Source organism: Sceloporus occidentalis, unplaced genomic scaffold (assembly GCF_023333645.1).
Source record: "Sceloporus occidentalis isolate IW3139 unplaced genomic scaffold, rSceOcc1.0.p SCAF_7, whole genome shotgun sequence".
NCBI lineage: Eukaryota > Metazoa > Chordata > Lepidosauria > Squamata > Phrynosomatidae > Sceloporus > Sceloporus occidentalis.
Window position 1 is genome coordinate 24,790,191 of NW_028316987.1, and position 25,577 is coordinate 24,815,767.

General features: G+C 40.2%; 1 protein-coding gene across 1 annotated transcript in view; it reads right to left on the reverse strand.

Annotated features, from left to right (window-relative positions):
* Positions 1 to 25,577, reverse strand: part of SLC9A3 (solute carrier family 9 member A3) — a 71,537-nt gene that overhangs the window by 7,507 nt on the left and 38,453 nt on the right. The window contains exons 3-12 of the mRNA XM_089531258.1: positions 24,110 to 24,270; positions 22,869 to 22,947; positions 15,407 to 15,584; positions 13,271 to 13,491; positions 11,735 to 11,937; positions 9,310 to 9,399; positions 7,688 to 7,758; positions 4,481 to 4,610; positions 3,198 to 3,313; positions 1,939 to 2,068 (exon numbers count right to left, since the gene is read on the reverse strand). Coding sequence (XP_089387384.1) covers positions 1,939 to 2,068; positions 3,198 to 3,313; positions 4,481 to 4,610; positions 7,688 to 7,758; positions 9,310 to 9,399; positions 11,735 to 11,937; positions 13,271 to 13,491; positions 15,407 to 15,584; positions 22,869 to 22,947; positions 24,110 to 24,270 — 1,379 coding nt within the window. The remainder of the gene's footprint in view (positions 1 to 1,938; positions 2,069 to 3,197; positions 3,314 to 4,480; positions 4,611 to 7,687; positions 7,759 to 9,309; positions 9,400 to 11,734; positions 11,938 to 13,270; positions 13,492 to 15,406; positions 15,585 to 22,868; positions 22,948 to 24,109; positions 24,271 to 25,577) is intronic.

Sequence of the window (25,577 nt, forward strand, 5' to 3'; positions counted from 1 at the left end):
CATCCCTCGCAGTCCATTGTGGTACCATGGTTCACCATCTGCTCTGCTCTGCTCTGCTCTTCATCAACCTTATGGCTAGAAGCAAGAAGGCTAGGTCAGTGGTTTTTACTCTTGTGACCCCCTTTACATCTATACGTTGACAAGGTGCCACCCACTCAATATAGTATATGAATACAAATATTTTATTTAATGTGTACATTTTGTTCACATATTGATATTTTTACATTTTATAAGGAAATATCATGCAAATGAGAAAATTTTATTTAAATTTAATTCCTAACTCAGCACATGTCTTGATTCAGACCTCAGAGGGAGAGAAGAACTGCTGGACCTGATCCCCTTCCCCACCACCATTCTCTTCTCCTTTTGGGTCATGTCTTTTTGATTGTAAGACTGAGGGCTGGGAATGATCTAATTAAATATAATAACAATTTTAAGCCACTCTGAGGGCCTTTAAGGCTGACAGGCAGGGTATAAACACTATAAATAATAATAATAATAATAATAATAATAAGTAAATTTTACACATATAGCCTTACACACAAATGAAGAGAGTATGACTGAGCGTGTGTGTGTGTGTGTGTGTGTGTGTGTGTGTGTGTGTGTGTGTCAGACAGAGACAGAAATTGTGTGTGGGACTGTGTATGAATGAATGTATTTGAGGAAGAGAGAGACATCAAACTGTCCTCATCACCTTTCTCTTCCCCTCCAGCATCCACAGTGCACAAATAATCCAGTTTGACACTACTTTAACTGTCATGACTCAATGCTATAGAATCCTGGGAACTGTAGTTAATTGTGGCACCAGAGCTCTGACAGCGAAGGCTAAATGTCTCACAAAACTACAAACCCCAGAATTCCATAGCATTGAGCCATGCCAGTTAAAGTGATGTCAAACCGGATTATTTCTGCAGTGTGGATTCAGCCAATGTTTAGTTTAAAACTGTCTGAAACAGTTGCAGCTATACAGACCATGTAAATACATTCCTCTCACATACACAAGAAAAATTATTCAAATTGGATTTCACAAAGAAGATAAAGAATCCCATAGCATGGAACCATGGCAGTTAAAGTGGTTTCAAACCAGCTCTAGTGCCCCAACAAACTATAGTTCCCACAATTCCATAACATGGACCTGTGGCAATTAAGGCAGTGTCCAGCCAGGTTACTTCTGCATCCTTATTCGGTCCCAAACACACTTCAGAAATAATCCAGATTGAGACCATGTTAACTGCCCTGACTCAGTGCTAGGGAATCCTGAGAACTATAGTTTATTGTTGTACCAGAGCTTTCTGATAGAGAAGGCTAAATTTCTCACAAAACAGCAATCCCCAGGATTCCCTAGCATTGAGACAGGGCAATTAAAGTGGTCTCAAACTGGATTATTTCTGCATTTGTTTTGGAGATAAGTAACCTTTCCTGGATTGGATCTGATGGAGATGTCATTTACCTGTGCTTTGGCCGCTGGCAGAATGGACCTCCTTCTCCCCATGCAGCTGATGCCCAGTAAGGTGTGTGTGTGTGTGTGTGGTGGTGATAGTGTAGAAATGACAATAGTATCACAACAACAATAATGAATATGGAACAGTTACTTAGATTTACTCATCCATAAATGTTCTGTATTCATGATCGCTGATAAAGAATATTGGCCCAAATCTCTCACCATTAAGATGCTTTCACAACAAAGTTGACAAAATAACAACTCTAGATTTAGTTTCTCATATAGCTCTTCTACAACCAGAGGACAAGTCCTGGATATGGAAGGGCACTTTTGAAATTCAACTGTCAGTGAAAATGTGAAAATCAGATGCTTATAGTGTGAAACAAAAGTTTTAAAATGATGTCAATTTTAAATTATTTCCCCACCAAACATCCAAACGCTGAACAGTTGAATCCCTTTGATTCTGACTTCAGTTATTATGGCAGCCCTGATCTCACCTGTTGACGGGGCTTGTACAGGTACTGTTGTAGAGTATGATGGGTGAACATATCTTCAGCATCTCGGATACTTTTTCTTCTCTGTTCTAGTGCTTGCATATCAAGGCAGACAGAACTGGCAGTTTCTCTCCTAAAACAAAATAAAACAAACAAAAAAAGTGGTTATGTTTGTTTTTTTGTTGCCTTCTACTTGCCAGCTACAAAACTGAAAACTTTATTCCCATGGTACAATTCCATGATCAGATCCTGCTGTACATTCAGACTTGGCAGGAGCTGGGAATGCAAATCTCTCGAAGGAAATTAATAAATTCTTGCTGCCTATATTATACTGAGGATTTATAGATAACTTGAGACAAGCACTTTCAAAACAAACATATGTTTCCTGTGAATATACACTAGTGAATCCTGGATTACTCTTAAATGTTCTGGTCCATGATGCTCCTCCCACTACTGTAAGCAGCTGAACAGCTAAATTCTGACGTTGTTGAAGGAAGGATTTCTCTTAAGCCCACACCGTCAGAGATAACATTTGAAGAGGATACAGTAGCACCTTTGAGACTAACTGGAAGAAAGAGGTTGGCAGCTTTTGTGACTAATGCATCTGAGGAAGTAGACTTTAGTCTATGAAAGCTCATGCTGCCAATTTTTTTCTTCCAATTAGGGCTTTATAGACCACCCCACTAGAGCAGCGTCTCGCCACCCCTTTCAACACAGCTCCAATCCGGTGCTTTGCCGTCTCTAAAAGAAATTGCAAAAAGCCACCCTTTGTAATGGTGGCGGCACTTTTTAGTGCTCCTTTCGGCATGCAGCATATAAACGCCACACCAAAGGAGTGCCGTGACATCTCTAGTATGGCATGGTGCTGTAACAATTGCAGTGTCCTGTGTACATGGGATACCGCCACTGTGACATAGACGCCGTGCGGCGTCAGGTTCTTTTTGCTCCGCAGGGACTGCACTGTCCCTGTGGAGCAAAATCAGGTGTCAGCGGTCTGTCCTGCGCCTTAGAATCACTTCAGCTGAGACTGTGGAAGAGTTTACTCTGTTCCAGATAAGGCTGGGCTGAACACCTGAATTCTAGTCCTAAAAAGAGTGTTAAACCCTTTAAAAAACCCTCTCCAATTAAAACCAGTGGGGCTTTAAAAATGCTAGATTTCTACAAAAATGTACATTTTCCTTTTCCCCTCCCATTTATTTATGTAATGTTAGCTTTCAAGCCACTGACAGACAAAGTATGGGACAAGCTTCTAATCTACTTACAGTAACTGGGACACAGAAGGTTCTCCATTCATTTGATTCATAATGCTGAAGTCCACATTGGCTGTGTTGTCAATGCTTGGGGAGCGGATGAATGCCAGAGAACCTCTTCGTTCTCCCTGTTCAACAAAGAATGTGTGCGCACACACACACACTTCATTATAGTGTTTTAAACCAGAAGACTCAGGAGGGAGAGATGCTGACACTAACTCACAAGTATCTTAAGTTACAAAATATGGGATCATAGACCCAGTACAGACGGGCCCTTTGTGGCACACCCATGCTGTGCTAGGGTTGCTTGGGGACGGGACGTGCACACGCCCCGCAACCCTAGCACATCATGGGCGTGCCGCAGCTGTGCAGCACCATTCAAATGGTGGGCACAGCGATGATGTGCCAGAAGCGCAGCATCCAAATGGGGCTGCGCTACTGGCACGTCCTCGCATTGTCGCTGGCACTATGGCGCTGTGCAAGTGTGTCGCAAAAAAGGAGCCGCTTCTGTGCGCTCCTTTCTTGCTGTGCAGCAGCGCCGCACAATTTGGTTGCTATGGTGCTGCTGCGGAGCAAGGAGAGGCGCCTCCCCGGCGCCTCTTTTTGACACTCTGTACCGCACCATAGTTTCACACTGTTTCTTGAAGCTATAATTTATTTTTTTAAAAAGTGCTTCCTTTTTCTTTCAAAGCTTTATATTTTGTATGCATTTACGCCACCTTTCTCCAAACACAGGATCCAAATATTTAATCTCTGCCATATATTACAGATACAGGATTTTTTTTTTAAAAAATCATGTATGGAAAGCACAATGATGTTATTTTTGCTTCTCAAAGTGGAACTCATTATGGTGACTTTATAAAAGTAAAATAATATAATGGCAATGACAGAAATTGTAGTTTATTGTGGCACCAGAGATTTCTCTGACAGAGAAGGCTAAAGGCCTCACAAAACTACTGTTCCCAGCATTCCCTAGCACTGAGCCAGGGCAGTTAAAGTGGTCTCAAACTGGATTATTCTGCAGTGTGTTTGGGACCACACTCCTTCAGAGAGTTGTGGAATTTCCTTCTTTGAGGTTTTTAAACAAAGGCTGTAGTACAAACAAATCATCCCACAAGCCTGAAATCTACACACTTATGCTCTAAATATCAAAACAAAACATTTGAATTTAAATCATTGCAATTGTTGCTCAGTTTTGATTGGAAGTATATAAATATTACTAATTTAGCATGGGGTCGGAAACAAATCTAAGCAAGATAAAAATCTGTTTCATCACAAAATTTATTTTGGATTACCTCTGCCACATAGCTAATGGCATCCTTCAAGTTGAGTTCACGGAAAACTTTAAGAATCCGGTCTCTGGTTTTCTGAGCAGATCTTCTCATCAGTAGTTTGCTGAGGATTTGTCTGTCGAAATTGGACCACCTAATGATTTAAGCACAAAAACTGAATATGCTATAAATTAAATACAGGTTTAGTATTTTCATGTTTAACTAACCAAGACTATGACCATTCCAAGAGCAACCCCATCTACATTTTAATGGCTGGGAAGCAGTGGGCCCTTCAGTTGTGGTTGGACTGCAACTCCCAGCAGCCCTAGTCAGTGGTGAGGAATGCTGGGAGCTACAATTCAACAATATCTGGAGGACGACATGATTTCTAGCCCTGATGTGATCTTTCACATGTTTATTCAGAAGTAGGTCTCATTGTGTGGAATGGGATTTATGCCCACAAAAGTGGGCATAGAATTTCAGTCTCAATCAGAGTTTTGAACTAATGCATAACAATTGTCAGACTTATTTGTAGTCTTACATTCTGACCTTTTGAGGCTATAATAACTTTTCTCTTTCAAAATAAGGGTGGCTGCTATTGTTTCTTTTTCCATGTAATAAGTAATAAGTATTGTTACCTTTTCCTCATTTCTTTTTATCGACGAAACTGTTTTTGGGGGCATTCTGATGTCAAAATTTCACATTTTAGGCTTTCATGGTTTCTTACCATTAAAAAAAAGTAACGGAAAAATAATGAAAAATCAACATGTAATGTGATGAGTTACTAAAATGCTGTGGGTCTCCCCCCCCCCCAAAAAAAAAAAAAGTGTTAACAGTAATGAGTTACTAGGGTTGGGCTGCAATAAGTTGTGAAGAAAATTTCCAAGCTCTGGCCTCAGTACGTATAATACTTGAATATATTTCTAGGCATAGTAAAGCAGCAGTAGTATAAGTAACAACAACAGCAGCAACAACAACTTTATACAAAATGTATCTTATTTTATGCAAAAATAGGTGTAACATGAAAGAGAGAACCAGTGTGGTGCAGTGGTTTAAGTGTTGGACTATAATTCTGGAGACCAGCATTTGAATCCTGGCTCAGCCATGTAAACCACTTGGTGACCTTGGGCAAGTTACTCTCTCAGCCTCAGAGGATGGCAATGGCAACCCCCCTCTGAAGAGACTTGCTAAGAAAATCCTATGACAGCGTCACCTTAGGGTCGCACCATAAGTCAGAAACAACTTGAAGGCACACAACAATAAACAAAAAAATTGTAAGGTGTTTTTTTAATTGATGCAATTGTAACTCATAACAGACTTGCTGGCTCTACCATCAGTTTTGTCTAGCATTCTCTGTGAAACAGCCAGTTAGGGAGCTGAAAATATTTATAAATCAAATAGCCTTGAAAAACACATGGGAAGGGTATGATTGTGAGAACTGTTTCATATTTTTTATGATAGTCCATGCTATAATGCTGTTGAACACTAAGACTTCGTTTTTAATTTTCATGGCAAAAAGATGCAGATTTTTATGATAGTCCATGCTATAATGCTGTTGAACACTTTGGCTGGTTACATACCGGCACTTTAGTGCGTGACGAGCACGCACTAGGGTCGCCGCCGTGAGGACATCACAGCCACGCCGCCTCTAGACGGGGCGGCGCGAACGTGACGTCCTCAATCCGCGGCAGGGTGCCTAGGGCGCCCTTTCCGTGGACCAGGAAGGAGCTCCGTTTCGGAGCTCCTTCCTGGTCCGCGGCGCCGCTTTGCTTCGCTGGGCGCAGCCTTCAGACGGCTGCGCCCAGCGAAGCAAGGGAGAAAGGGGCCAAGCGGCCCCTTTCTCCCCTCCCCGCCGCCGCGGGGTGTCCTTGGGGCTTGAAGCCCCAAGGACACCCCTTTTCTGGCTGCGGGGAAGCGGCGTTTTGCTGCTTCCCCGCAGCCCGAAAAGCGGCGGATCGGGGCCTCAGCGGCTGCCGGTGTACCCGCTGAAGCCCCAATACTCCGGGGAAAGGGGCAGGTCCAGACCGCCCCAAATGGGTGGTCTATAACCCGCCACAGACTTCATTTTTAATTTTCATGGCAAAACCATGCAGATTTCCAAAAGTTAACTAAAATTCTAAAGTCATAATAATCTATAGGATATTACATGCTTTTAGTAATTATATCATATATATCCCCCCCAAAAAAACCCCAACATGGTGTAGTGGTTAGGATATTAGAGTGGGACTTTGGGAGATCAGGTTTTGAATCCCACTTACCCATGGAAACCTTCTGAGTGACTTTGGGTAAGTCACATTCTGTCAATCACAGATAAAACGAATGGAAAATCTACTCTGAAACAATCTTGCTAAGAAACCATGACAGCTTTGTCCTTAGTGTTGCCATACATTGGAAATAACTTGAAAGCACACAACATTTTTAAATACTCTGTTAATCACCTTTATCATGTGCTCTAATGCAAAGGGAAGCTAGATAACATGCCTCACCTCCAACTTGCCCATAATCTCATTTATGAACCATCTAACAACTTTGCAGAAAGAGCTGGTATATATAATCCGAGTATTTGTAAAGACCTTGACAAACAAATAGCTGAAGCCATGAATAAAGACTGAACTCTATGCGTGTGAATTAAAATAAAATAATGCTCACATAATGCTTTCTTTCTTTCAACTTCCTTATCTAGTCAAATACAGAAAAAGTATTTTCTGCTTTTGCATAACAATATTGATCAAGAAAATTGTGGGAAAAGCTCACTCAAAATGGTTCTTCTTCAATTTAGCATCTGTTGGCTAAACCATGATATGTAAAATCTATGAAAGAAGAGTTCAAAGTGTATATTAAAGAAGTTCTTCTACCCAAGAATAGTGTGTTAAAAGAAAGCAATAGGGCTCAGGTTCTGACAGCCTTACAACTTTGCTTGTCCAATTAAAATGCAAAGGAATTGTGTTACTGCCAGTTTCTGTCACCAGTTAAAAAATAGGATTAGATATGCAAATTTCCAAATTATTTAAAACTAAATACAAAGTAACTCTGATTACAGAGGAATTCCAGCCATTCCAAGGCTTATTAGAGAGTGTGGTTATCTTACTAACACAACTAACCTGTTTCACTGTTAGCTTGTTTATTAGAAGGCCCTATGTTTGACTATTGTATTGTGCTATTTTAATCACTTTTCCATTCATTTATAAACTGTTCTCTTCCAGTAAGATAAAATGGTCTGTCTCTACTTACTTGTCTCTCAGGTAATTGTGCCCTATTTGACCAGATATATCTTCAATAGCTGAAAGAATGTGGTCAAAGGCCTGTGAAAACAAAAAACACAGCTTTGACTGGGCAACTGGACAGACTGCTACAGACGTTTACATGCAGACAGAGGCCAGGTCTGGACAGTGTACACACACGAAGGGTAAAGCAATTACCATTGTCATAGTTATTTTTGGTATAAGTGAATAACTGATTAGAATATAGTTGAAAAATCCAGGAACATGATTCTGACCTCCACACAATGACCAGTAGGAGGAGTCCTCACAGCACTGCAATGTAATATTTCCTATGGCACTGCCCTGTGCACCTTTACTGTGCCAGACACACCGTAACAGACCAGTCTGCTCTTAATAAGACAAGACCCTTCCACACCTTATCTAGAAGCATCCAGCAGCCCCCTCTTCCCCAGTTATTTACAAGAGCTGGGGAAATAGTGTTCTTATAACCTTTGGAAAAATTGGGGGTTCAAGGCAATATGCTGGAGGGCTACAGCTTGTCACTGAATCATATTTTTAAAATATTTTCAAACTGTGGATGCTTGAATCCATGAATAAAAAAAATCTGTGGACTGTAGTTCTTTTTTTTTTTTTGAGGCGGGGGAATCCCTATAAAAAAAGAGTCTTTCAGTAGGGATAATAATATTCCCCACCCACCCAGGCTATGTAACGTTTAGTATTATATATATTGTTTGACTGACACTCACTCTTCAAAGTCACAAGGAGAGGACCTTCCTAGCCCTTCTATTAAAAGCCTTTCAGTTGACTCTCTGGGGTGCTGTATCTGGAACTTTTGTCATATAAACCACATGATCTGCCACTCAGCTATAGGCCATGCTACATTTTCCTCCTGGCCTTCAATACGAGGACGTGGAGAATAACACATTAACTTAAAAGTTGAACATCCCCTCCCAACATCCAAAATATTATTTTTCTGTTTCTGAATTTTGACCCCTTTGGATTCTGCTGAATCAAGTGGATAGTGAGCCCTCCTGCACCACAGCAAAAGCTGGAAAAGAAGAGATCTTATTCTTTGTGGCTCTGCTTGTATGTAGCCAAAACTATCTATTCACAGGAGAGAGGGTATCAAAAAACTTAGAGGGACCCAAAGATTTGCAGAAGTGCAAAATGTCTTTAGAAATTAAACCCTAAAAAAGGGAAGCGAATCAAAATGGCTCAGTGAAAACTGACCATGCATGTGTTGCAAAAAATTTTTTAGAAGAAAGCCAGAGGAATGAGATGAAGCCCCCGAAAGAGGGCATGATTAGCTCGCTAGCACCCTGAACAGGGACATTCTCTACAGAACTATTTTCTCGCAGGCTCCATATATCATACTCTAATGGGTTTCATCTATATATAAACACATGTATTGCCACATATGCTACCCAGACATCTAATGGTTAGATGCCACCAGTTCTTCCTGATGAAAGATTGACTGTAAGTAAAAGCATAGACATGTTAGAAAGTGCAATTTAATCAAGTGGTAATATGGTAACTGTTATTAGTATATAGCTGGTGGGTTTCTTGATGAAAAAGTATACAAGATTTCAGGCTTTATCCCACTCATCTCTGTTTGATCATGACATTGCTTACCCTGCCATGGAGCTTCTCATTCAGTTTGGGTTCTCTATGCTCACTTTTTTTCACTTTCAGCCATTGCACTAAAGGCTTGATAGTCAAACCCTGTGGAAGAAAACAAATTACTCACATTTGATTTCCAAAAACCAATGGGAGATGCTTCCTACATTGCTTCCCACGTTACAGTTGATGTAAATCTAGAGGAAGCACATCTATGGTGCGGTACAGACCTCCCAAAAAGGGTGGCCTGCCAGCACCTGTTTTTCTGCTGGAGAGAAGCCTCAGCCACCAAACGGCGAGGCTTCCCACCAGCGGAAAAAGAACCCACAAAAAGTGGGTCCTTTGAAGTTGCGGTGGTGGTGTAATGAGTGCACCACTGGCGCACTTGTTATGTAAGTGCCGTGCAGCGTCGTGAGGACACCTCGCGGCACTTACATAGCAATGGCGGCACTGTGTAAACAGGGTGCCGCCATTGTCATGCCCTCGTCACGCGCGAGGGTTGTGGGGCATATGGGCATTCCGCCCCCCAGGCAACCCTTGCACATGACAAGGGTGCCTGAAAGGCCGGTGTGTTCCGGGCCTATGACACCAATTAAAAACCTTAATTTTAGGCATTTTCATAACACCTTATTTTAAAACACCATGGCTGAGGAAATCATACAGCCTGAGGTCTGAAGGTGGTAGATGATTTAGTTTACTCTGCGGAAACCCCAGACCCATTACAGCTGACAATAGAATGAGTGGCATTTAGCCCTCAGTGTGTGCTTGTGTAATCTCATATTGCAAAAGCATCTCTACTTCCCCCTTTATGCTGGCATAACTCCCAGGACTCTGCGAACTGCACTGTATACAGGCACTGTTTGCTAGCCTCTAACAGTGATACAGGAAGTCCTAGGAGTAATGAATGACACCTTTATGCTGTAACTGCTGATGGATTATTCTGGAAAATGTAGACTTATTACTTCTGTTGGTTCTTTAAGACTGAGGCTTTGTCTGCATGGACCAAATAACATGGCCTACCCCTGCCCATTCGGTGGGAAATCCAGATGACACAGGGCCAAAGCCCTGAGTATGGTGCAAACACCAAACCTGGGTATACCTTAAAATGGAGTAAGAAACCTTTACGATTTGCTCTGGATTTAAAATGTAATCAACATTAGATGCCTCATTCCAACCTTAGAACAAGCGACACACTGTGATGGCAGCTGCACTAGGTAGCACAGCAGGGCATATGTGTGAATAGCTGCCCAGTGTTGCAAAGGAGAGCCCTAGATATCAGAGGTCAGAGACGCCCCTAGAGTAATTCTGGCCCATGCAGACACCACCAGAAATAAACTGTTCTAGAGTGAGGTTTGTTTTTTTCCTATTCAAGTGATATTGTTGCCACTTCTATATGGCCATGTTCCATGCCACTCCTGAAATGCTGACATAAGAAAAAACTGTGGGTTCCCTACTCCCCCAGTCAGATTTACTAGAGTTGCCAATACTGGCATGGAGTATAACCATGACATTCTTCCTGAAAATCTAATATCATGTCTTGAAATTAATTTCATAGTAGTATGAAGTAAGACTTTACTACTGCTACTACTACTACTACTTACTAGCAGTAAAATAATACTTGCTAGTATTACTACTAGTAGTAGTATTACCACCACCACTACTAGTAATAATAAACAATTTTGTAAACACACAATTTGTATGCAGGATGACATCCCCCTTTATAAAAATATTAGAAGAAAATCATTTATGTTTGACACAAATCATTCAGTGGGCCAGAATTACTGAAATAAATTCTTGGCTGCTAAACTACAATGAAGTAATAGAAATATGTAATTTCTCCCCACTTAAAAACTGTGTTAACAATTTTGAACAGCAAATAATATTTACATTTGCAAATGTATTGCTTGCCTTACCTATAGAGCTCTCTCATGAAATATTAACTTGAGATCTATTAATACACTCAGCTCTGACATGGAAAATTTAGTCTTTAGCACAGAGCAAATTGTGTTTTGTCCCAAGTGGTATTTTTTGAAAACATAAAATAGGATCACTGTTACTAAAATTATGAAGATAATTACACTCAGCTCACTGGCATAACGTAAAGTCCATATTTAGGAGCTACCTTTGCTACTGCACTGGGCGTTCTTAAACACGGTATGAGAGAGTCTTAGGCTTGTGAAATGTCTAATTTCCTTCTCTCCCAATGTGCTGTTCTTCTTCCTAAGAAAAACTAATGTTTGACCTGGATTTTAGTCCTAAGGCAAGCATCATAGAGCTGATTGCAGTATTCTGGTGGGTCAGGCATTGCCTCCTGCCTATAGGTTAGCAGGGGAGGACATGTGTACATGAGCCAATTCTTCTCAGACTGGATTTAGGAAATAATGTTTAACCAGGACTTTGTATTTCCCTTTAGTGGGAAAAATGCTGAAAAATTGAATACCTGGATGATTACTGTAAAAAATACAACAATGATTGTTGTGCTGACAAATAGGTTTCTATCCTTGACTTTGTTTCCATCCAAAAGTACCACCAAAGCAAAAGCAACAGCACCACGAAGGCCACCATATGACATCACTACTTGGTCTATTATTCCCAGCTGGACCATTCGGAAGTGGTTCAGGACCCATGTCTGCAGAATCACACCTGTTAAAACAAATACTTCAGAGTAACAAAAGTCTTCATGAGCGCATTCCCTTTTAGAATCATAGAATCGTAGAGTTGGAAGAGACCACAAGGGCCATCCAGTCCAACCCCCTGCCATGCAGGAAATCTCAATCAAAGCATCCCCAACAGATGGCCATCCAGCCTTTGCTTAAGGATCTCCAAAGAAAGAGACTCCACTACACTCCGAGGGAGTTTGTTCCACTGTCGAACAGCCCTTACTGTCAGGAAGTTCCTCCTAATGTTGAGGTGGAATCTCTTTTCCTGTAGCTTGCATCCATTGCTCCGGGTCCTAGTCTCTGGAGCAGCAGAAAACAAGCTTGCTCCCTCCTCAATATGACATCCTTTCAAATATTTAAACAGGGCTATCATATCACCTCTTAACCTTCTCTTCTCCAAGCTAAACATTCCCAACTCTCTAAGTCGTTCCTCGTAGGACATGGTTTCCAGACCCTTCACAATTTTAGTTGCTCTCCTTTGGACATGCTATAGTTTCTCAATGTCCTTTTTTAATTGCAGGGCCCAGCACTGGACACAGTATTCCGGCATTTTAAAAAGGAATTGGGAAATATATGACTACTAAGGGATTGTAAAGCAACAGCTACTGCCAAAACAGAATCTTGCATTCCTAGAAATGGCAATTTTGTCTATTCTAGTGAGATCTACCATCTGTCTTAATACTTTCTGAATGCCTCAGAAGATTGTTGGTAAGAGCCAGCTCTAGTTACACACTGTCACATGCTCTTTCTCTTCTGCTTTATATATTCCCTTACAAGGCATGAGAGTTAGGTGAGTTTTATAATGAGCCTCCAAATCAGCCGCACACACACAACTCTCTTGCAAGGTTGGAACTTTTGTCTTAAATAACAGCAATTGCTTTAAAAGGTTTTTACTGCTTTCCACAATTAATCTTTGAGGTAACAAATGCAACTTAGATTTCTCTATTAGGATGTTGAAAAGTAATCAGTGCACCAGCAAACAATCATTTGAAACTATGTTTAAATGATGTTACTAAATATTATCAACCTGTATGTATTTCACTAGTATTAATATATTGAAATAGTGCATTGAGATGGATCTTCCTCTGATTTCCCTCAGTACTTCAATTTGTGATGAATGGGGTGATGGAAACAAGTGGAAGAATTCTGTTCTTCTCATAACTGAAGGACCTCAAGAAAAGAGAATTAAATATTGTGTCTGGCCTAGGAACTAGGTTAATATGCTTTTCAAATATCCATGGTGCCAGGAAGCTGTCCGGTTTTGCTTGGAAATGGTGGTGCAGTAATGGGTTTTTTAAAAGAAGAAGTTTCCTTACCAATGGCTCTGTAGACAGAAATGAAGACTAATGTCAGAAGTACAAAAGCTGTGTTCCAAGTCCAGATTTCAGGATTAACAGCAGAAATTCCAAGGAACATGAAAATAATAGTCTCTGAAGCACTAGCCAACAGCTTCATGGTGTACCTCACAGTGGTAGCAGACTGCTCTGAAATATTTGCCTTGACATATTTTTGACAGCATATCCCACAGAAGGTTATACTGCAAGAAAGAGAACAAGCATATCAGTTATGTATCCTTCTAATAACTTTGTCTTAATTATAATGCATTTTCTTTATTGTAGTTTTGATTAAACTCTTATCTTTTAAAATATAAAAAACATATTTTGCCAGCCTAGACTCTATAAACAACTGTCTTCATTACAGGGTTGTTATCTATGACTACGGGCATCACTAGGGGTTGTGGGGGTCCAGGCCACATCAGGTGACACCTTAAGGGTGGGTGACACCATTGCTCTCCAAACACCTTCCTATGGACAGAAATTGGCTGTAGCATTCACCTGCATCCATTTAAAATGCTGAAGAGATGGCATGAGGCTTGGTGGGAGGAGAAAGGAGAGGTCCCATTTTTTAAAATTAAATTATTTATTAAAAATATTTTTTGTATTTTTAGTTTTTTTAAAAAAAACTAAATTTCTTTTAAAACATTCACTTTAATCACATGAAATTATGTACATAAAAATACATTTAGTCTGTACATATGGCACTGTAATTTAAAGGTTCAATTTTAATTTTGCAAGTTGTTTATGTCACAATGATTAACATTACATTCAGTAATATACAGGAATTACAACTTATGAATAACATGAGTACAAAAAAATTACTAAGGATTTTGTATGGTGTACGGAGGAGGCCAATGTGTGTGTGAGAGAGAGACACCATGAATTAATGCACCGGATGATGCCAACCCTAGTGATGCCACTGTCTCTCACATACTGACCTGTCCTAGGCCAGAACCTCTGCCCTGGACAGTCTGCTATAGAAATGAAGAGCTCACCATAACATACCACACAACATTTTGAAGGTCACAACTTTTCTCTGTTTATTTCTTAAAATAATGGTACTAATGAATACAATGAATACCAGGTGCTGCAGGCTATATTTCAGAGGAAGGAACTTGCAAACCACTTCTGAGTTTTCCCTGCCTAAGAAAACACTATGGGAAATTCATGAGGTTGCTATAAATCAGCAGGCAACTTGAAGGGACATACACACCATCCAACATTACCTGCAGGAAGCTATTCTTTATGAAGTCATACAAAAAGTTACGACTGTCTTTGACAACTCCAGTTCACCATCTGAATTGCTTCTGAGCCAACAGCTTCCCTGTCTCTCTGGTTAACCTTTTGCCACAAGCCATATTTTTGGCCCAACCAGATTACACGTATGTCACGTTTCTTTTTGCAAAGATGCTTCCTCACATAGTGAAAGATGCCACGTGATTTTCCTCACCCATGGGGCTTTCATTTAGTATAATTTGTGATTGATTGATTGATTGATCATTAGATGTTAATATGGACTTAATCTGCAAGTCTTGACTGCAGAGATACCCAGTGCTGATGAGGAACTCTCTTGTGGGACAGGAAACAGGGTAAACATAAGGAATTCATATTCCCTTTAACAACTGGTTTCATCCTTTGTTGACAACCCTAGAAGTGCAACCTTTTCTTCACAATGCAAAGGAGGTGTGGAGGCAGCCTTGTTCTGGTGCAACAAGATGGCCACTGGACAAATTACACATCCCACTTCCTCATGAATAAGATTTCTTTACTATTGCATTTCCCACAGTTTCCCTTTATGCTGGATCTTTTATATTTACATAAGAGCAGCCATACTGAGTTTGGCTACTCTCCAAATGCAGTCAATGCCCGTTGCATGAAAACTACAGAAGTAGGAATACATTGTTCCGATCCTCTGGCTGGTTTCCAGCTTGCAGCAGGTCTCAGTTTGGGGGTTTATCTCCTCAAAATTGTATGAATTTGTTCAGTTTCTGGTTTTTTGTTTTTAAATTAAGATAGCTAAGCATTTCAGTGCTGTTTGACATTACATTCATTTTAAAATGATAACCTTCTCCGGTAACACTAGAAATAATAATGAATTCATTAAATGAAACTTACGCAAGAATGGCAGAAAGTGAGAGCATCTCAGCAGTTAGGTAAGACAAGTAGGAGACGACAAACACAAATCCAGGCTCTATGATTCTGACATGTTTTGTGAAGCGAGTGACAAGTGAAAGCAGGAATGCAAAGACAACACCAATAAGAGTGCCTCCTAAGCTCACCACAAAGAATGATACTGCAACAAAAATAATACATACATTACAGTACATTTTAAAAGCAATACACAGTTGTGTTCAATCACTTTGAATCTTTGCTTTCTGATGGCTAGTTAAGTCAGGAAAATGGTGCTACAAATTTTTCACGCAAAGTTATAACTAGCTATCCAGATTATTTATCTATTTTGAGGGGTGCCAGTGTGATGCAGTGGCTTGAGTGCTGGACTATGATTCTCGAGACCAGATCTGAATCCTTGCTGGCCCATGGAAACCACTGTGTGGTCTTGGGCAAGTCACACACTCTCACCCACCAAGAAAGGCAAAGGCAAACCCACTGTGAAAAAATCTCATCAAGAAACTGCCATGCTAGATTTACCTTAGGGACAACTTAAGTCAAAAACAACTTGAAGTCACACAACAACAACAGCTGATAGATATATACAGCTCTTATCAATGTCATGGCCTTGAGTAATAGCCAAAACCATGGACTCTGGAAATCTTTTTAAGGTGATGGTAGGGTTGGCTCCAACTCTGGCAGCCAGTTTTTAATCTTGCCTACTTGCAGGTAGTTGTGTTATGACCACTGGGAGTCTTCCAATTTTGGGGTGTGTGTGTTTCTTTCTATGGCCCCGAATAGACCCTGTCAGACATAAACCTGAAAGTGGCAGATCATGTACCAAGGTACCCGACTGATCAAATAAATAGTTTGGGAGCTGCAAGGGAAGAATTCACATCTCTGAGACAGGAAGGCTAGGTGATTTACAGGTAGGATGTTTTGTACCCAAGCCAGAAAGACACCATTTGCAATCACATTCCCACCTTTGATACCTCTATCTTGAATGATCTTTCACATACAGATTTGGCCCTTTGATGTATCTTTGCCTCAGGCTATTTTTTCCCCTATAAAAGGACCCAAATTTCTTTGTTTCCTCGTGCTGATAGAATGCATGGTGTTTCCATGTCACTCTGAATTCTGATTAGTTCCGACTCATGGCTGTTCCACACAATGCTCCCGACATGGCTGAGTCCAACACTACACCACCCAATCAGACCATCCAGTCACCTCGTTAAGTAAGTATCACCATTAGTGGAGCCTCTTGTCTAGCCCAATCCTCAAACCTTTATTCTTCAGTTCTTGTGCATGTGTGCGAGAGTGTGCTTGCATTGACATGTTTCCCCTTGAATAAAAAGACAGTTAATGGAAAGAATTCTGCCTCTGTGAATTCCCTATCTCAGCATCTCAGTATACAGGTGGGAAACAATTCCAAAGGGACTGCTTATACCTCAGTCCAATTAATTAAGCTAATTAAAATCCCCCTGGTTATAGTTGCAGTTGCAGGGGGAGGACAAATAACTTTTCCAATCCATGCTTATTGAAATATCCTTAAATGGGAAGACTCTTACAAATACAATGTGTACACTGGAATGCCTTCCATGAGTTCAGCATAGATTGCTTCCAAGTATGTGTGTGCAGGATAGAGTCTTATTATTCTTGAGAGGGCTCCATGAGAATAGCTGCCTTAGTATTTCTTAGAGCTTGATAATTTAATACACTTCTTCATTCCTTCTGGGGCTCATGGTCAAGACTCAGAGGTGTGCTCCAAATGAGTCTTCTGTACAGTGGATGAGGAAGTCTGCCAGATTACTGAACCTGGGGTCTATGATTTGAACCCATGGCATATCAGGACCCTCGTTAACATTTCCCCCTGCACAGTTAAGGAATTCTCACTCCACAGCTATCCAACAACACAAAGTCCAACACATGAGAAGCAAAGAATCAATGGTTTCTTAACCATTTAAGAAACCATGCTCCTCAGGAAGGAGATGTTGAGGGGGGCAACATGGATGGAGTTGCCTCCATCTACCATCAGATTGTATTAGAACAAAACTAACAATGGACTATGGAATAATCAGTTTTTTTATATCAAAATCAATATTTTATAACCAGAATGGAAAATGGTATCCTATTATTTCTCTTTAATTCATCAGGTTCCTCTTATGCCTACTTAAAACCAAATATTTGAAATTGGCTTGACGGCTTCTAGAATTAGCACAGAAAGATTTATGCACAATATCTCTCTCTAGCTGTCTCTGGCATGTGCTTTTTTCTTTTTCTTTTCTGTTTTGCTTTCAACCACAGACTTCTCTAACTATCACATGTCATCTTATAGACTATTTCTAGCTTGTTCCAATGAGTGCAGTTTGAAACATTTTCACTTTCATGTCCTAGAGACTATTCACGTTGAACTGGATGTCACTCAGTTCCTGTCAGCTTTTCCTCTGGGATGAGCTTAAACACTCTTATACCACTTTGTTCTGGATCAGATGGTACCCATCCTATTTTGTACAGATTCAGCTTTTCTCAAAATGATATCAAGTTCCTCTGTATCTACCATTTTCTCCACATATTAACACCCCAGGATTTACCTGTCTAGTTGACCTTGCATGTGGAACAAATAGGATTCCAGAGAAAGCTACCTTTGAAGGTCCTGTCTTTCATCACTTCTACCTTGTTACTTAACCTACGTTTCCAAGATCTTACAACTATACTTATTATTAATTTATTGAAGAATATTTATACTCCATTCTTCAGCCATGGCACTTCATTGATTCTTCTCACAGACCATTCTGCCTCTCAGTTTCTCCTGGATTCAGAGGGATTCACTTGTTCCCAAATGGTTCAGGAGCTCATTACAAGAAAATTCGCTCAACAGATGTCTCATCAAGATTTAGAGTGATTTTGCTTGAAACTTTTGGGCATATATTATGTCTGTGTTGCTCAACCCCATACAGAAATATACACGAAAGACCAGATACAACTTTTGTCATTGCTAACTTGCTTCCTTTTACAGCACGGGTGGGAATCATGCAGCCTCCCTGTTGTGGTTTGAATGAAAGACTCAACAGCACTAGCTAGCACAGCCAGTGTTGAGAAATGTTGGAAGCTGGAGTCCAACAACATCTGGAGGGCTATATAATTCTCACCTTTTTACTGCATCAGTGAAAGGTAATCCTAGGCTCTTATGTGATGCTCATCATGTTTGCATTTGCAGAACGGAAAGACCCACAATGAGAAAGCTGAAGCCCCTCAAATTTACACATGTGACACTGGCTTTAGCAGGAATCAGCCCACTTGAACCATACTGCCTTTTGCACAGTGGCAGTAGTGAGCAGCATCCCCCTTATCTAGCTTTATGACTCTCTTTGAAAGGATATAAACATAAAAAGGCTGTTATATATCCATTAAACTGCACAAAATGTACCATGCTGGGATCATTCATAGCATACAAGCATGTGAAATGACTTTGTATATTCAGTCAGATCAACTGAGTCATCACTTAGAATGGTGCCTATATTTTTAAATGCTCCAAAACTGGCCACAGACACTGCCTGCCATCTCTTATCTCTATTGGTCTGCTGGCCCACATTCCTCCCTGTCTGCTGAGGCATGCAGGATTCCGGGTTTGATTTATAGTATCAGTGGTAACAAAAGGGTAGGTGAGGGGACCAATGGAGGAACAAAGAAGGAGGTCCAGAGCTTGGAAGTACTGTGTTACAAGTAACTACACTACCTGTAAAGAATTATGGTGGTGGTAGTGGTGGTACAAGGGCAAAATAACTATTTTTTGTTGGATATTGTAACAAGTGCCTACATCATTACTTTCTGCGTTCAAAAAGGAGGTGGGGGGCTGCTGCTTAATATTGCTTCAAATTTTTTTCTTCAACCAGTCCCTTCTCAGCATTAGGGAGCAACACAACAGAACATGTGGCTTGATGCCTGCCAGCTATACTCTCAGGATGGGTCAAAATGATCATTCTCAAGCCATTCTAGGAAATGTCTGCCAACCACACTTCCTGTGGAATGATACGTCGCTTCATTCTCCAGTGGCAAGAAGTGATGCGTGAAGATACTTCTTTCAAGCAATGATGCAGCAACAGATAGGATCCTGTGTCACGGTGAGCAGTGAGAGATCTTTGTTTCAAATAAAAAATAGAGTAACTTTCCCTGCCATTTTGTACATTTAAAATAAGCACTAACATCCTTCCACCCTCCCCTTAAATGATGACTAAAGCAACTTCACAAACAATGTGACCATCAACCCTTCTTGTGATAGAATTCAGAGGCATAGCTGTGTTAGACTGGAACATCAGTATGCAAAAGGATCTTGTAGCACCTTTCAGACTAACTATGAGGAAAATATTGTAGCATAAGCTTTCGTAGACTTGGTCTATTTCCTCAGATGCATGGAGTGAACTGATACCCAGGAAGGACTTTTATAATTAGACTGTATAAACACTCATGGAAATAATAGGATACCATATTCCATTCTGATTATAAAACACCTTGGGAAGGTTGTCTTGCTCTATATATCAGAGAGGAGAAAATACCAAATAAGCCAGAAACCTTAAAAGAGGAAGAATCTCTACAGAATTCGTCCACAAAATAACAAACAATAGCAGGTTCCAAAAGTAATTTGGTACTGGAGACATGATTTCATTTCCCAGAACATGGGTTATCTTCGTGCAGAAATATTGTCTTTTAACATTTCATATAAAGCTTGACTACTGTTTGATTACAGAATGATTATATTATTGTTTGATCACAGAATATGTCCAGTTGTGTAACGTTGCCAATTCATGTGTGCAGATACACACATTTCTCTGCTGCACAGTTGTGCCAGAGAGTGAGATTTGCAGGGAAGGTGTAACACATGAAAAGAGGGGTATCTAAACCTTCTCTCTTCTATTCTCCCATTATCACCAACCACCAGAGCTGTGATTCTAGATTTCAGATCCTTTTTAATGACAGAATCTCATGCCTGCAGTTTCAGATGGGTGGGAGTTTCAGGGAGAATGTAAGAGGCAAAGGAAGTGTTAAGCACTCTTCTGCCCATTCCCTGCTTCTCACATGCAAAATTGTTCCTTGGCAAAACGTAATGTTTTGCAGCAGAAATAGAGCACCTGGGCACTGGCATACACAACTTTACAGGTCATTCCAGATCTAATCTAAGGATCCCATTACAAATTAAATTAAGCAATCACCATACAGTATGCAGTTTTCATTATAAAATTCTGAAATAATACATAGCCTCCATATTTCTCAAATATCCAGCAGCTACCCATGTACTCCTGCTTTTCTATAATGTGCACTGAAAATAACATAGCAGAGAAAGGTAAATAGAAGATTGTATGAGATAAGTGATATCATTTATTACCTATTTCTAAAATCCAACCAATTTTTGATCATACTGTAGTACATTTTTAAAAGTTAATCACTAATTTAAAAGATATTGGGAGAGAAATGAACCCCCAAACAAGAGGTCATGTTTTCTACTTCAGTCTATGTCTTAAGATGAAACAGAACAGATAAACTATTGACCATACTAGCACTGATGAAAAGAGATGATCAATTACCGAGTATGTAATATACATTTCTCATCATCTTATTTTGATGACAATTTAGACAAAGCAAAGAAAGTAAAGATCAACATGGTATGGGTTTTTTTTACTAAAACATTTAAAAGTGGTACAAAAATATTGAAATGTACTTAGGACATGTCCCTCCATTGTAAGACACCAGAAGTGTCAGCAGCAATAATCTGGGACACAAGAACAAGCTTTTATTAGAGGACACTTAATAAATTAAGGCAGTTACTATAAAAAGAATGGAAGAAAGAGAGGAAAAATGGATTGCACTGGAAGGTAATTTAGAAAATCTGTATAAGAAAAATGTTATTGAAATAAAAACCCTTGAACAACTGAATTTAGTATTTGTTTCTAAAATCTATCACAAAATTACGTGATAGAACAAAGTCCTCCAATAAAATATGGAACAGAAATGGTTAGCAGAGCAAACCAAAACACCACATCCAACTTTTGTTATTAAAATGTGATAAAATGAAGTATTGATTACAAGTAAATTTGGCAGAATCCTGGACAGACACAATGATACCTTTTATTCATAAAGAAATTGCCTATATCAGTGAAGTTACATAGGTCAATAGTTCCCTTAAATAATGATTATAAAATGTCTATGAGATTTGTAGCAAAAAAGTTTAAATAAGATACTTTTCAATGATCAAATGGGGTTTCTTGGACAAGAAGACAATATTAGAAAAGACATTGTTAGAAAAATTGTGTTTACTTTATATTAGGAATGGGGAAAGTACCCTTCAGTGTTTTTGGACTGCAACCCCCATAAACTACATCAAACGTAGCCAATGATTAGGTATCAGAAGAGTTGCATTCCAACAATATTTGAAAGGTTACACTTTCCCCTACACTACATTATGTTTTTGTTTTGTTTTGTTTTTGCTGTTGTGTGCTTTTAAGTCATTTCTGACTTATGGCAACCCTATTACAGGGTTTTCTGGGGCTGACAGTAGGTGACTTGCCCATGGTCACCCAGTTGGTTTCCATGGCCAAGTGGGGAATCAAACCATGATCTCCAGAGTCATAGTCCAAAACTCAGACCACTACACCACGCTAGATTGTGATTCTGGATTAAAATAAGGAATCTTAATGTTATCCTTTAGCTACACAAAAACATTAGATGTGAAATGTTATCTCTGATACTCAAACTAAACAAAGGTACTAAAGAACAATGCCTTACTGCTTTACTGTTTGTTCTTGATTTAGAATCTGAACTATAAAAATAAGAGAAAATAGTTAAACGTGTTGCATAAAACTGGAATCAGAATACGGGGCTGGGGGGACGAACTCTATTCTAACAACACATCAGTTGAAAAAAAGCATTGCAGTTTTTCAAGCAACTGAGAAGCTTGAAAGAGAGTTGGGATCAACTGGCACCAATGAGAGGGAACTAATGTGCACCAGAGCTAGCACAGATGAAGGATTCCTTGGAGTGGGTCCTCGCGCCAGGACTATTGTGGATCTGTATGATGTTGACTGGCTTGCCCTTGGCATGTCTCTTTTTCCTCATCTACGTCATCAAAGCACCAGTGTCAGAGCTGTATGGGTATCAAGCTTTCCACAGGGTCAGTTTTCCCTCTCCAAGGTCTCTCTTAGCCATCAGAGAAGGAGATTGAAAAAAATCATATGGTCCTCACAAAGACACTCTCCTAAAGCTCACAGGATTACATCTTTAAATTGTAAACATGAATGTGTTGGCATATTATGTAAAGAGGTAACATCATATATGGTAATTCCAGCAAGAACATTCCAGCAAGAAAATAGAGAATGTAGATATTAGTTTCTACTGTTGAGTGATAGATGTCTTCTTAAAACTCTAATAATGGTAAAATAAATTAAAATGAAATACAATATAACAAAATCCTACTCACCTACACCTTTGACACAGTCCACAACGGTCACATTTTCTGCCCCTATTGAAACAAAGGAATCAAACACGTTGTATAGCACCTAAGAGGAAAAGATATAGACGTTTTCATGAATGAGTTAGAAAAAGTATTTTATGAAACTGGACAAGGCTAATATATCAAATACATGTGATTATCTATTGATTAAATCTTTATGTAAAGAACTAATAAAATATTTTCTTCTATAGGGAGTGCTATGTGGAATTTCTGCCTTAGAGGCCTGATGTGATCCGTTCCGTACTCCCCCGCGTAAAGCGAATTCCACCTATGCTTGAGCCCCATTTAAATGAATGGGGCTCGTGCACGTGGCGGTGCGTTAGTGCAGTGGCACACATGCGCCATGGGTGCACACCCCATTATTCCCTATGGGACGTGCCACCCCTTCTCCCCATGTGGCTTTCAGCATATGCTGAAAGCTGCATAAAGCATGCCCATGTGTTACAAGGGCACACTGTACCTCAATGTTCCCCCCACAACAAACACATATAGGCAGCAACATATTCTCAGATCTGTGCTGCATAGCAATTACACTTTTACAAGACTCCCAAGGCCTAATTGTAATAAATGAGAGGATTCAGGAACAAGGGTCAGATCTGGGGAGGAAAGGATATACTATCCCTTCATGTCTTTAAGATCTGCCATTTTTTAAAAAAATCCTTCCCTGCACAGAAGTTATTACTTTTTTTTTAAAGGCTTTCGTTAGCTCAAGGAGGAGGCAGCCTTTTGTAACTTCTGCAGGTAGACAAGGTATTTTCAAATCTATTTGCTTGTATGTGTTATGCATGGATGTGTTTACGATTTTGTGTATATTAAATATACAGCATGTGGATGTGTGTATATAAATGTGTGTGTTCTCTATATATACCGGTACTGTATAAACAAGTGCAATATGCAAATATGCACATATGTATGAAAGCATGTATTGGATGGGGTGGCACTGCATGATTTACTGTTGATGCTGTCTACTGCTCTGACTCTGTCCACCTCTGAAAAGCAATCTCTGGAAAATTAACCACAAGGTAATGTGGCCCCTGGGCTAAACATTCTTCCTACCTCTGCAGTAACAACAATGAAACCTATCCAAATATATCCAGTAAATTTCCAGGTAAACTCTAGCAATACTGTTTCACACTCTTTTATCCAGAACTGGGATTATTCAGTATATTTCTAACTTATAATTCAATTGCTTATTAACACAATCATACCACGGTTACAGCATCATTAAGCAGTGATTCTCCAAAAACAATGATGAAAAGGACATCGTTGACATGGACTTCTTCAAATACTGCCAGCACAGCAACAGGATCTACTGCAGCTATTAGACTGCCAAATAGGAGAAAGTCCAGCCATCCACTTTCAAGTTCACCTAAAAGAACAAGGCAAACATCACACACAAAAAATCAAGCTATTCTCTGAAATAGATGGGGCACACTTACAATAAGCTATTTTTATCTTCATCCGAGAAAGAGGAAAAACAAAGAAACAATAAACCTTGAATTACTCTCCTGTCCAATGAAAACTGATAATCAAAGGCCTGATACAGACAGGTCAAAATAAAGCTGCTTCAGGTCACTTTGCAAATATGCTATTTAAATGATCCTAAAGACTGGAGTGCAGCTTTGGTGCAGCTTGCAGATTCTTAGGACGCATGCATCATTGAAACACCATACCTCCAAAGTGACCTGAAGCAGTTTATTTTGGCCTGTCTGTATAGGGCCAAAGTTAAATCATGTACTGTTGCATGCTCCACCCCCCATCCCAAGCTAATCAATTCAGGTGGAAATTTAGATCAGGGAAAAAAGTAAAAAAGGAAACAGTTAAAACATTTTGGAATGAATCCACTTCAGGTCTTAGTTTGAATTTTAAAAGAGCTGTCTGAAATGCTGGATCCTATCCTCCAAACATAGAATCATAGACTCACAGAATTGTAGAGTTGGAAGAGACCCCAAGGGCCACCCAGTCCCCCCTGCCATGCAGGAACTCTCAATCAAAGCATCCCTGACAGATGGCCATCAAGCCTCTGTTTAAAGACCTCCAGGGAAGGAGACTCCACTATACTCCAAGGGAGTGTGTTCCACTGCCGAACAGCCCTTACTGTCAGGATGTTCCTCCTAATGATAAGTACACTGGACAACTCCTTTAAAATTTAAACTAAAATATACTGCAGAGTTATCATTCTGCTGAAATGGAAGCCCCAGATCAGTAGTGTCACTGAGGGGGGGACGTGGTGGGTGTGGATCGCATTGGGTGACACCCCAGAATGGGGGTGCCACCCAAGAAGGGGGACCGCACCGGTTGACACCCCAGAATGGGGGTGCCACCCAGGTCAGCTGCTTCGCCCACACCTAAGCTCCGCTCGAGTGTTGCTTGGGGCCATGAGGGCCCCAGAAACCTGCCAAAAGTCTGGGACCAGAAGCCTCACCCCCTCGCACTGGGTGTCACCCAATGCAGGAACACCACTGCACCAAGCATCACTGTTGGTCTTCAAGGTCTGGATTTGATTTTCTTCATTAACCCCCTCCAAACAAACAAACACAGGAGATTATTGCACCTGGAAATCCTGCCGGGATAGAAGCGGGATTGAAGAGTCAAAACCAGATGTGATCACACACAGCCACAGCTGGGCAAGTACAACCCGTATGCAGCCTGGATCCCAGGCGTGCTTATCCTGTG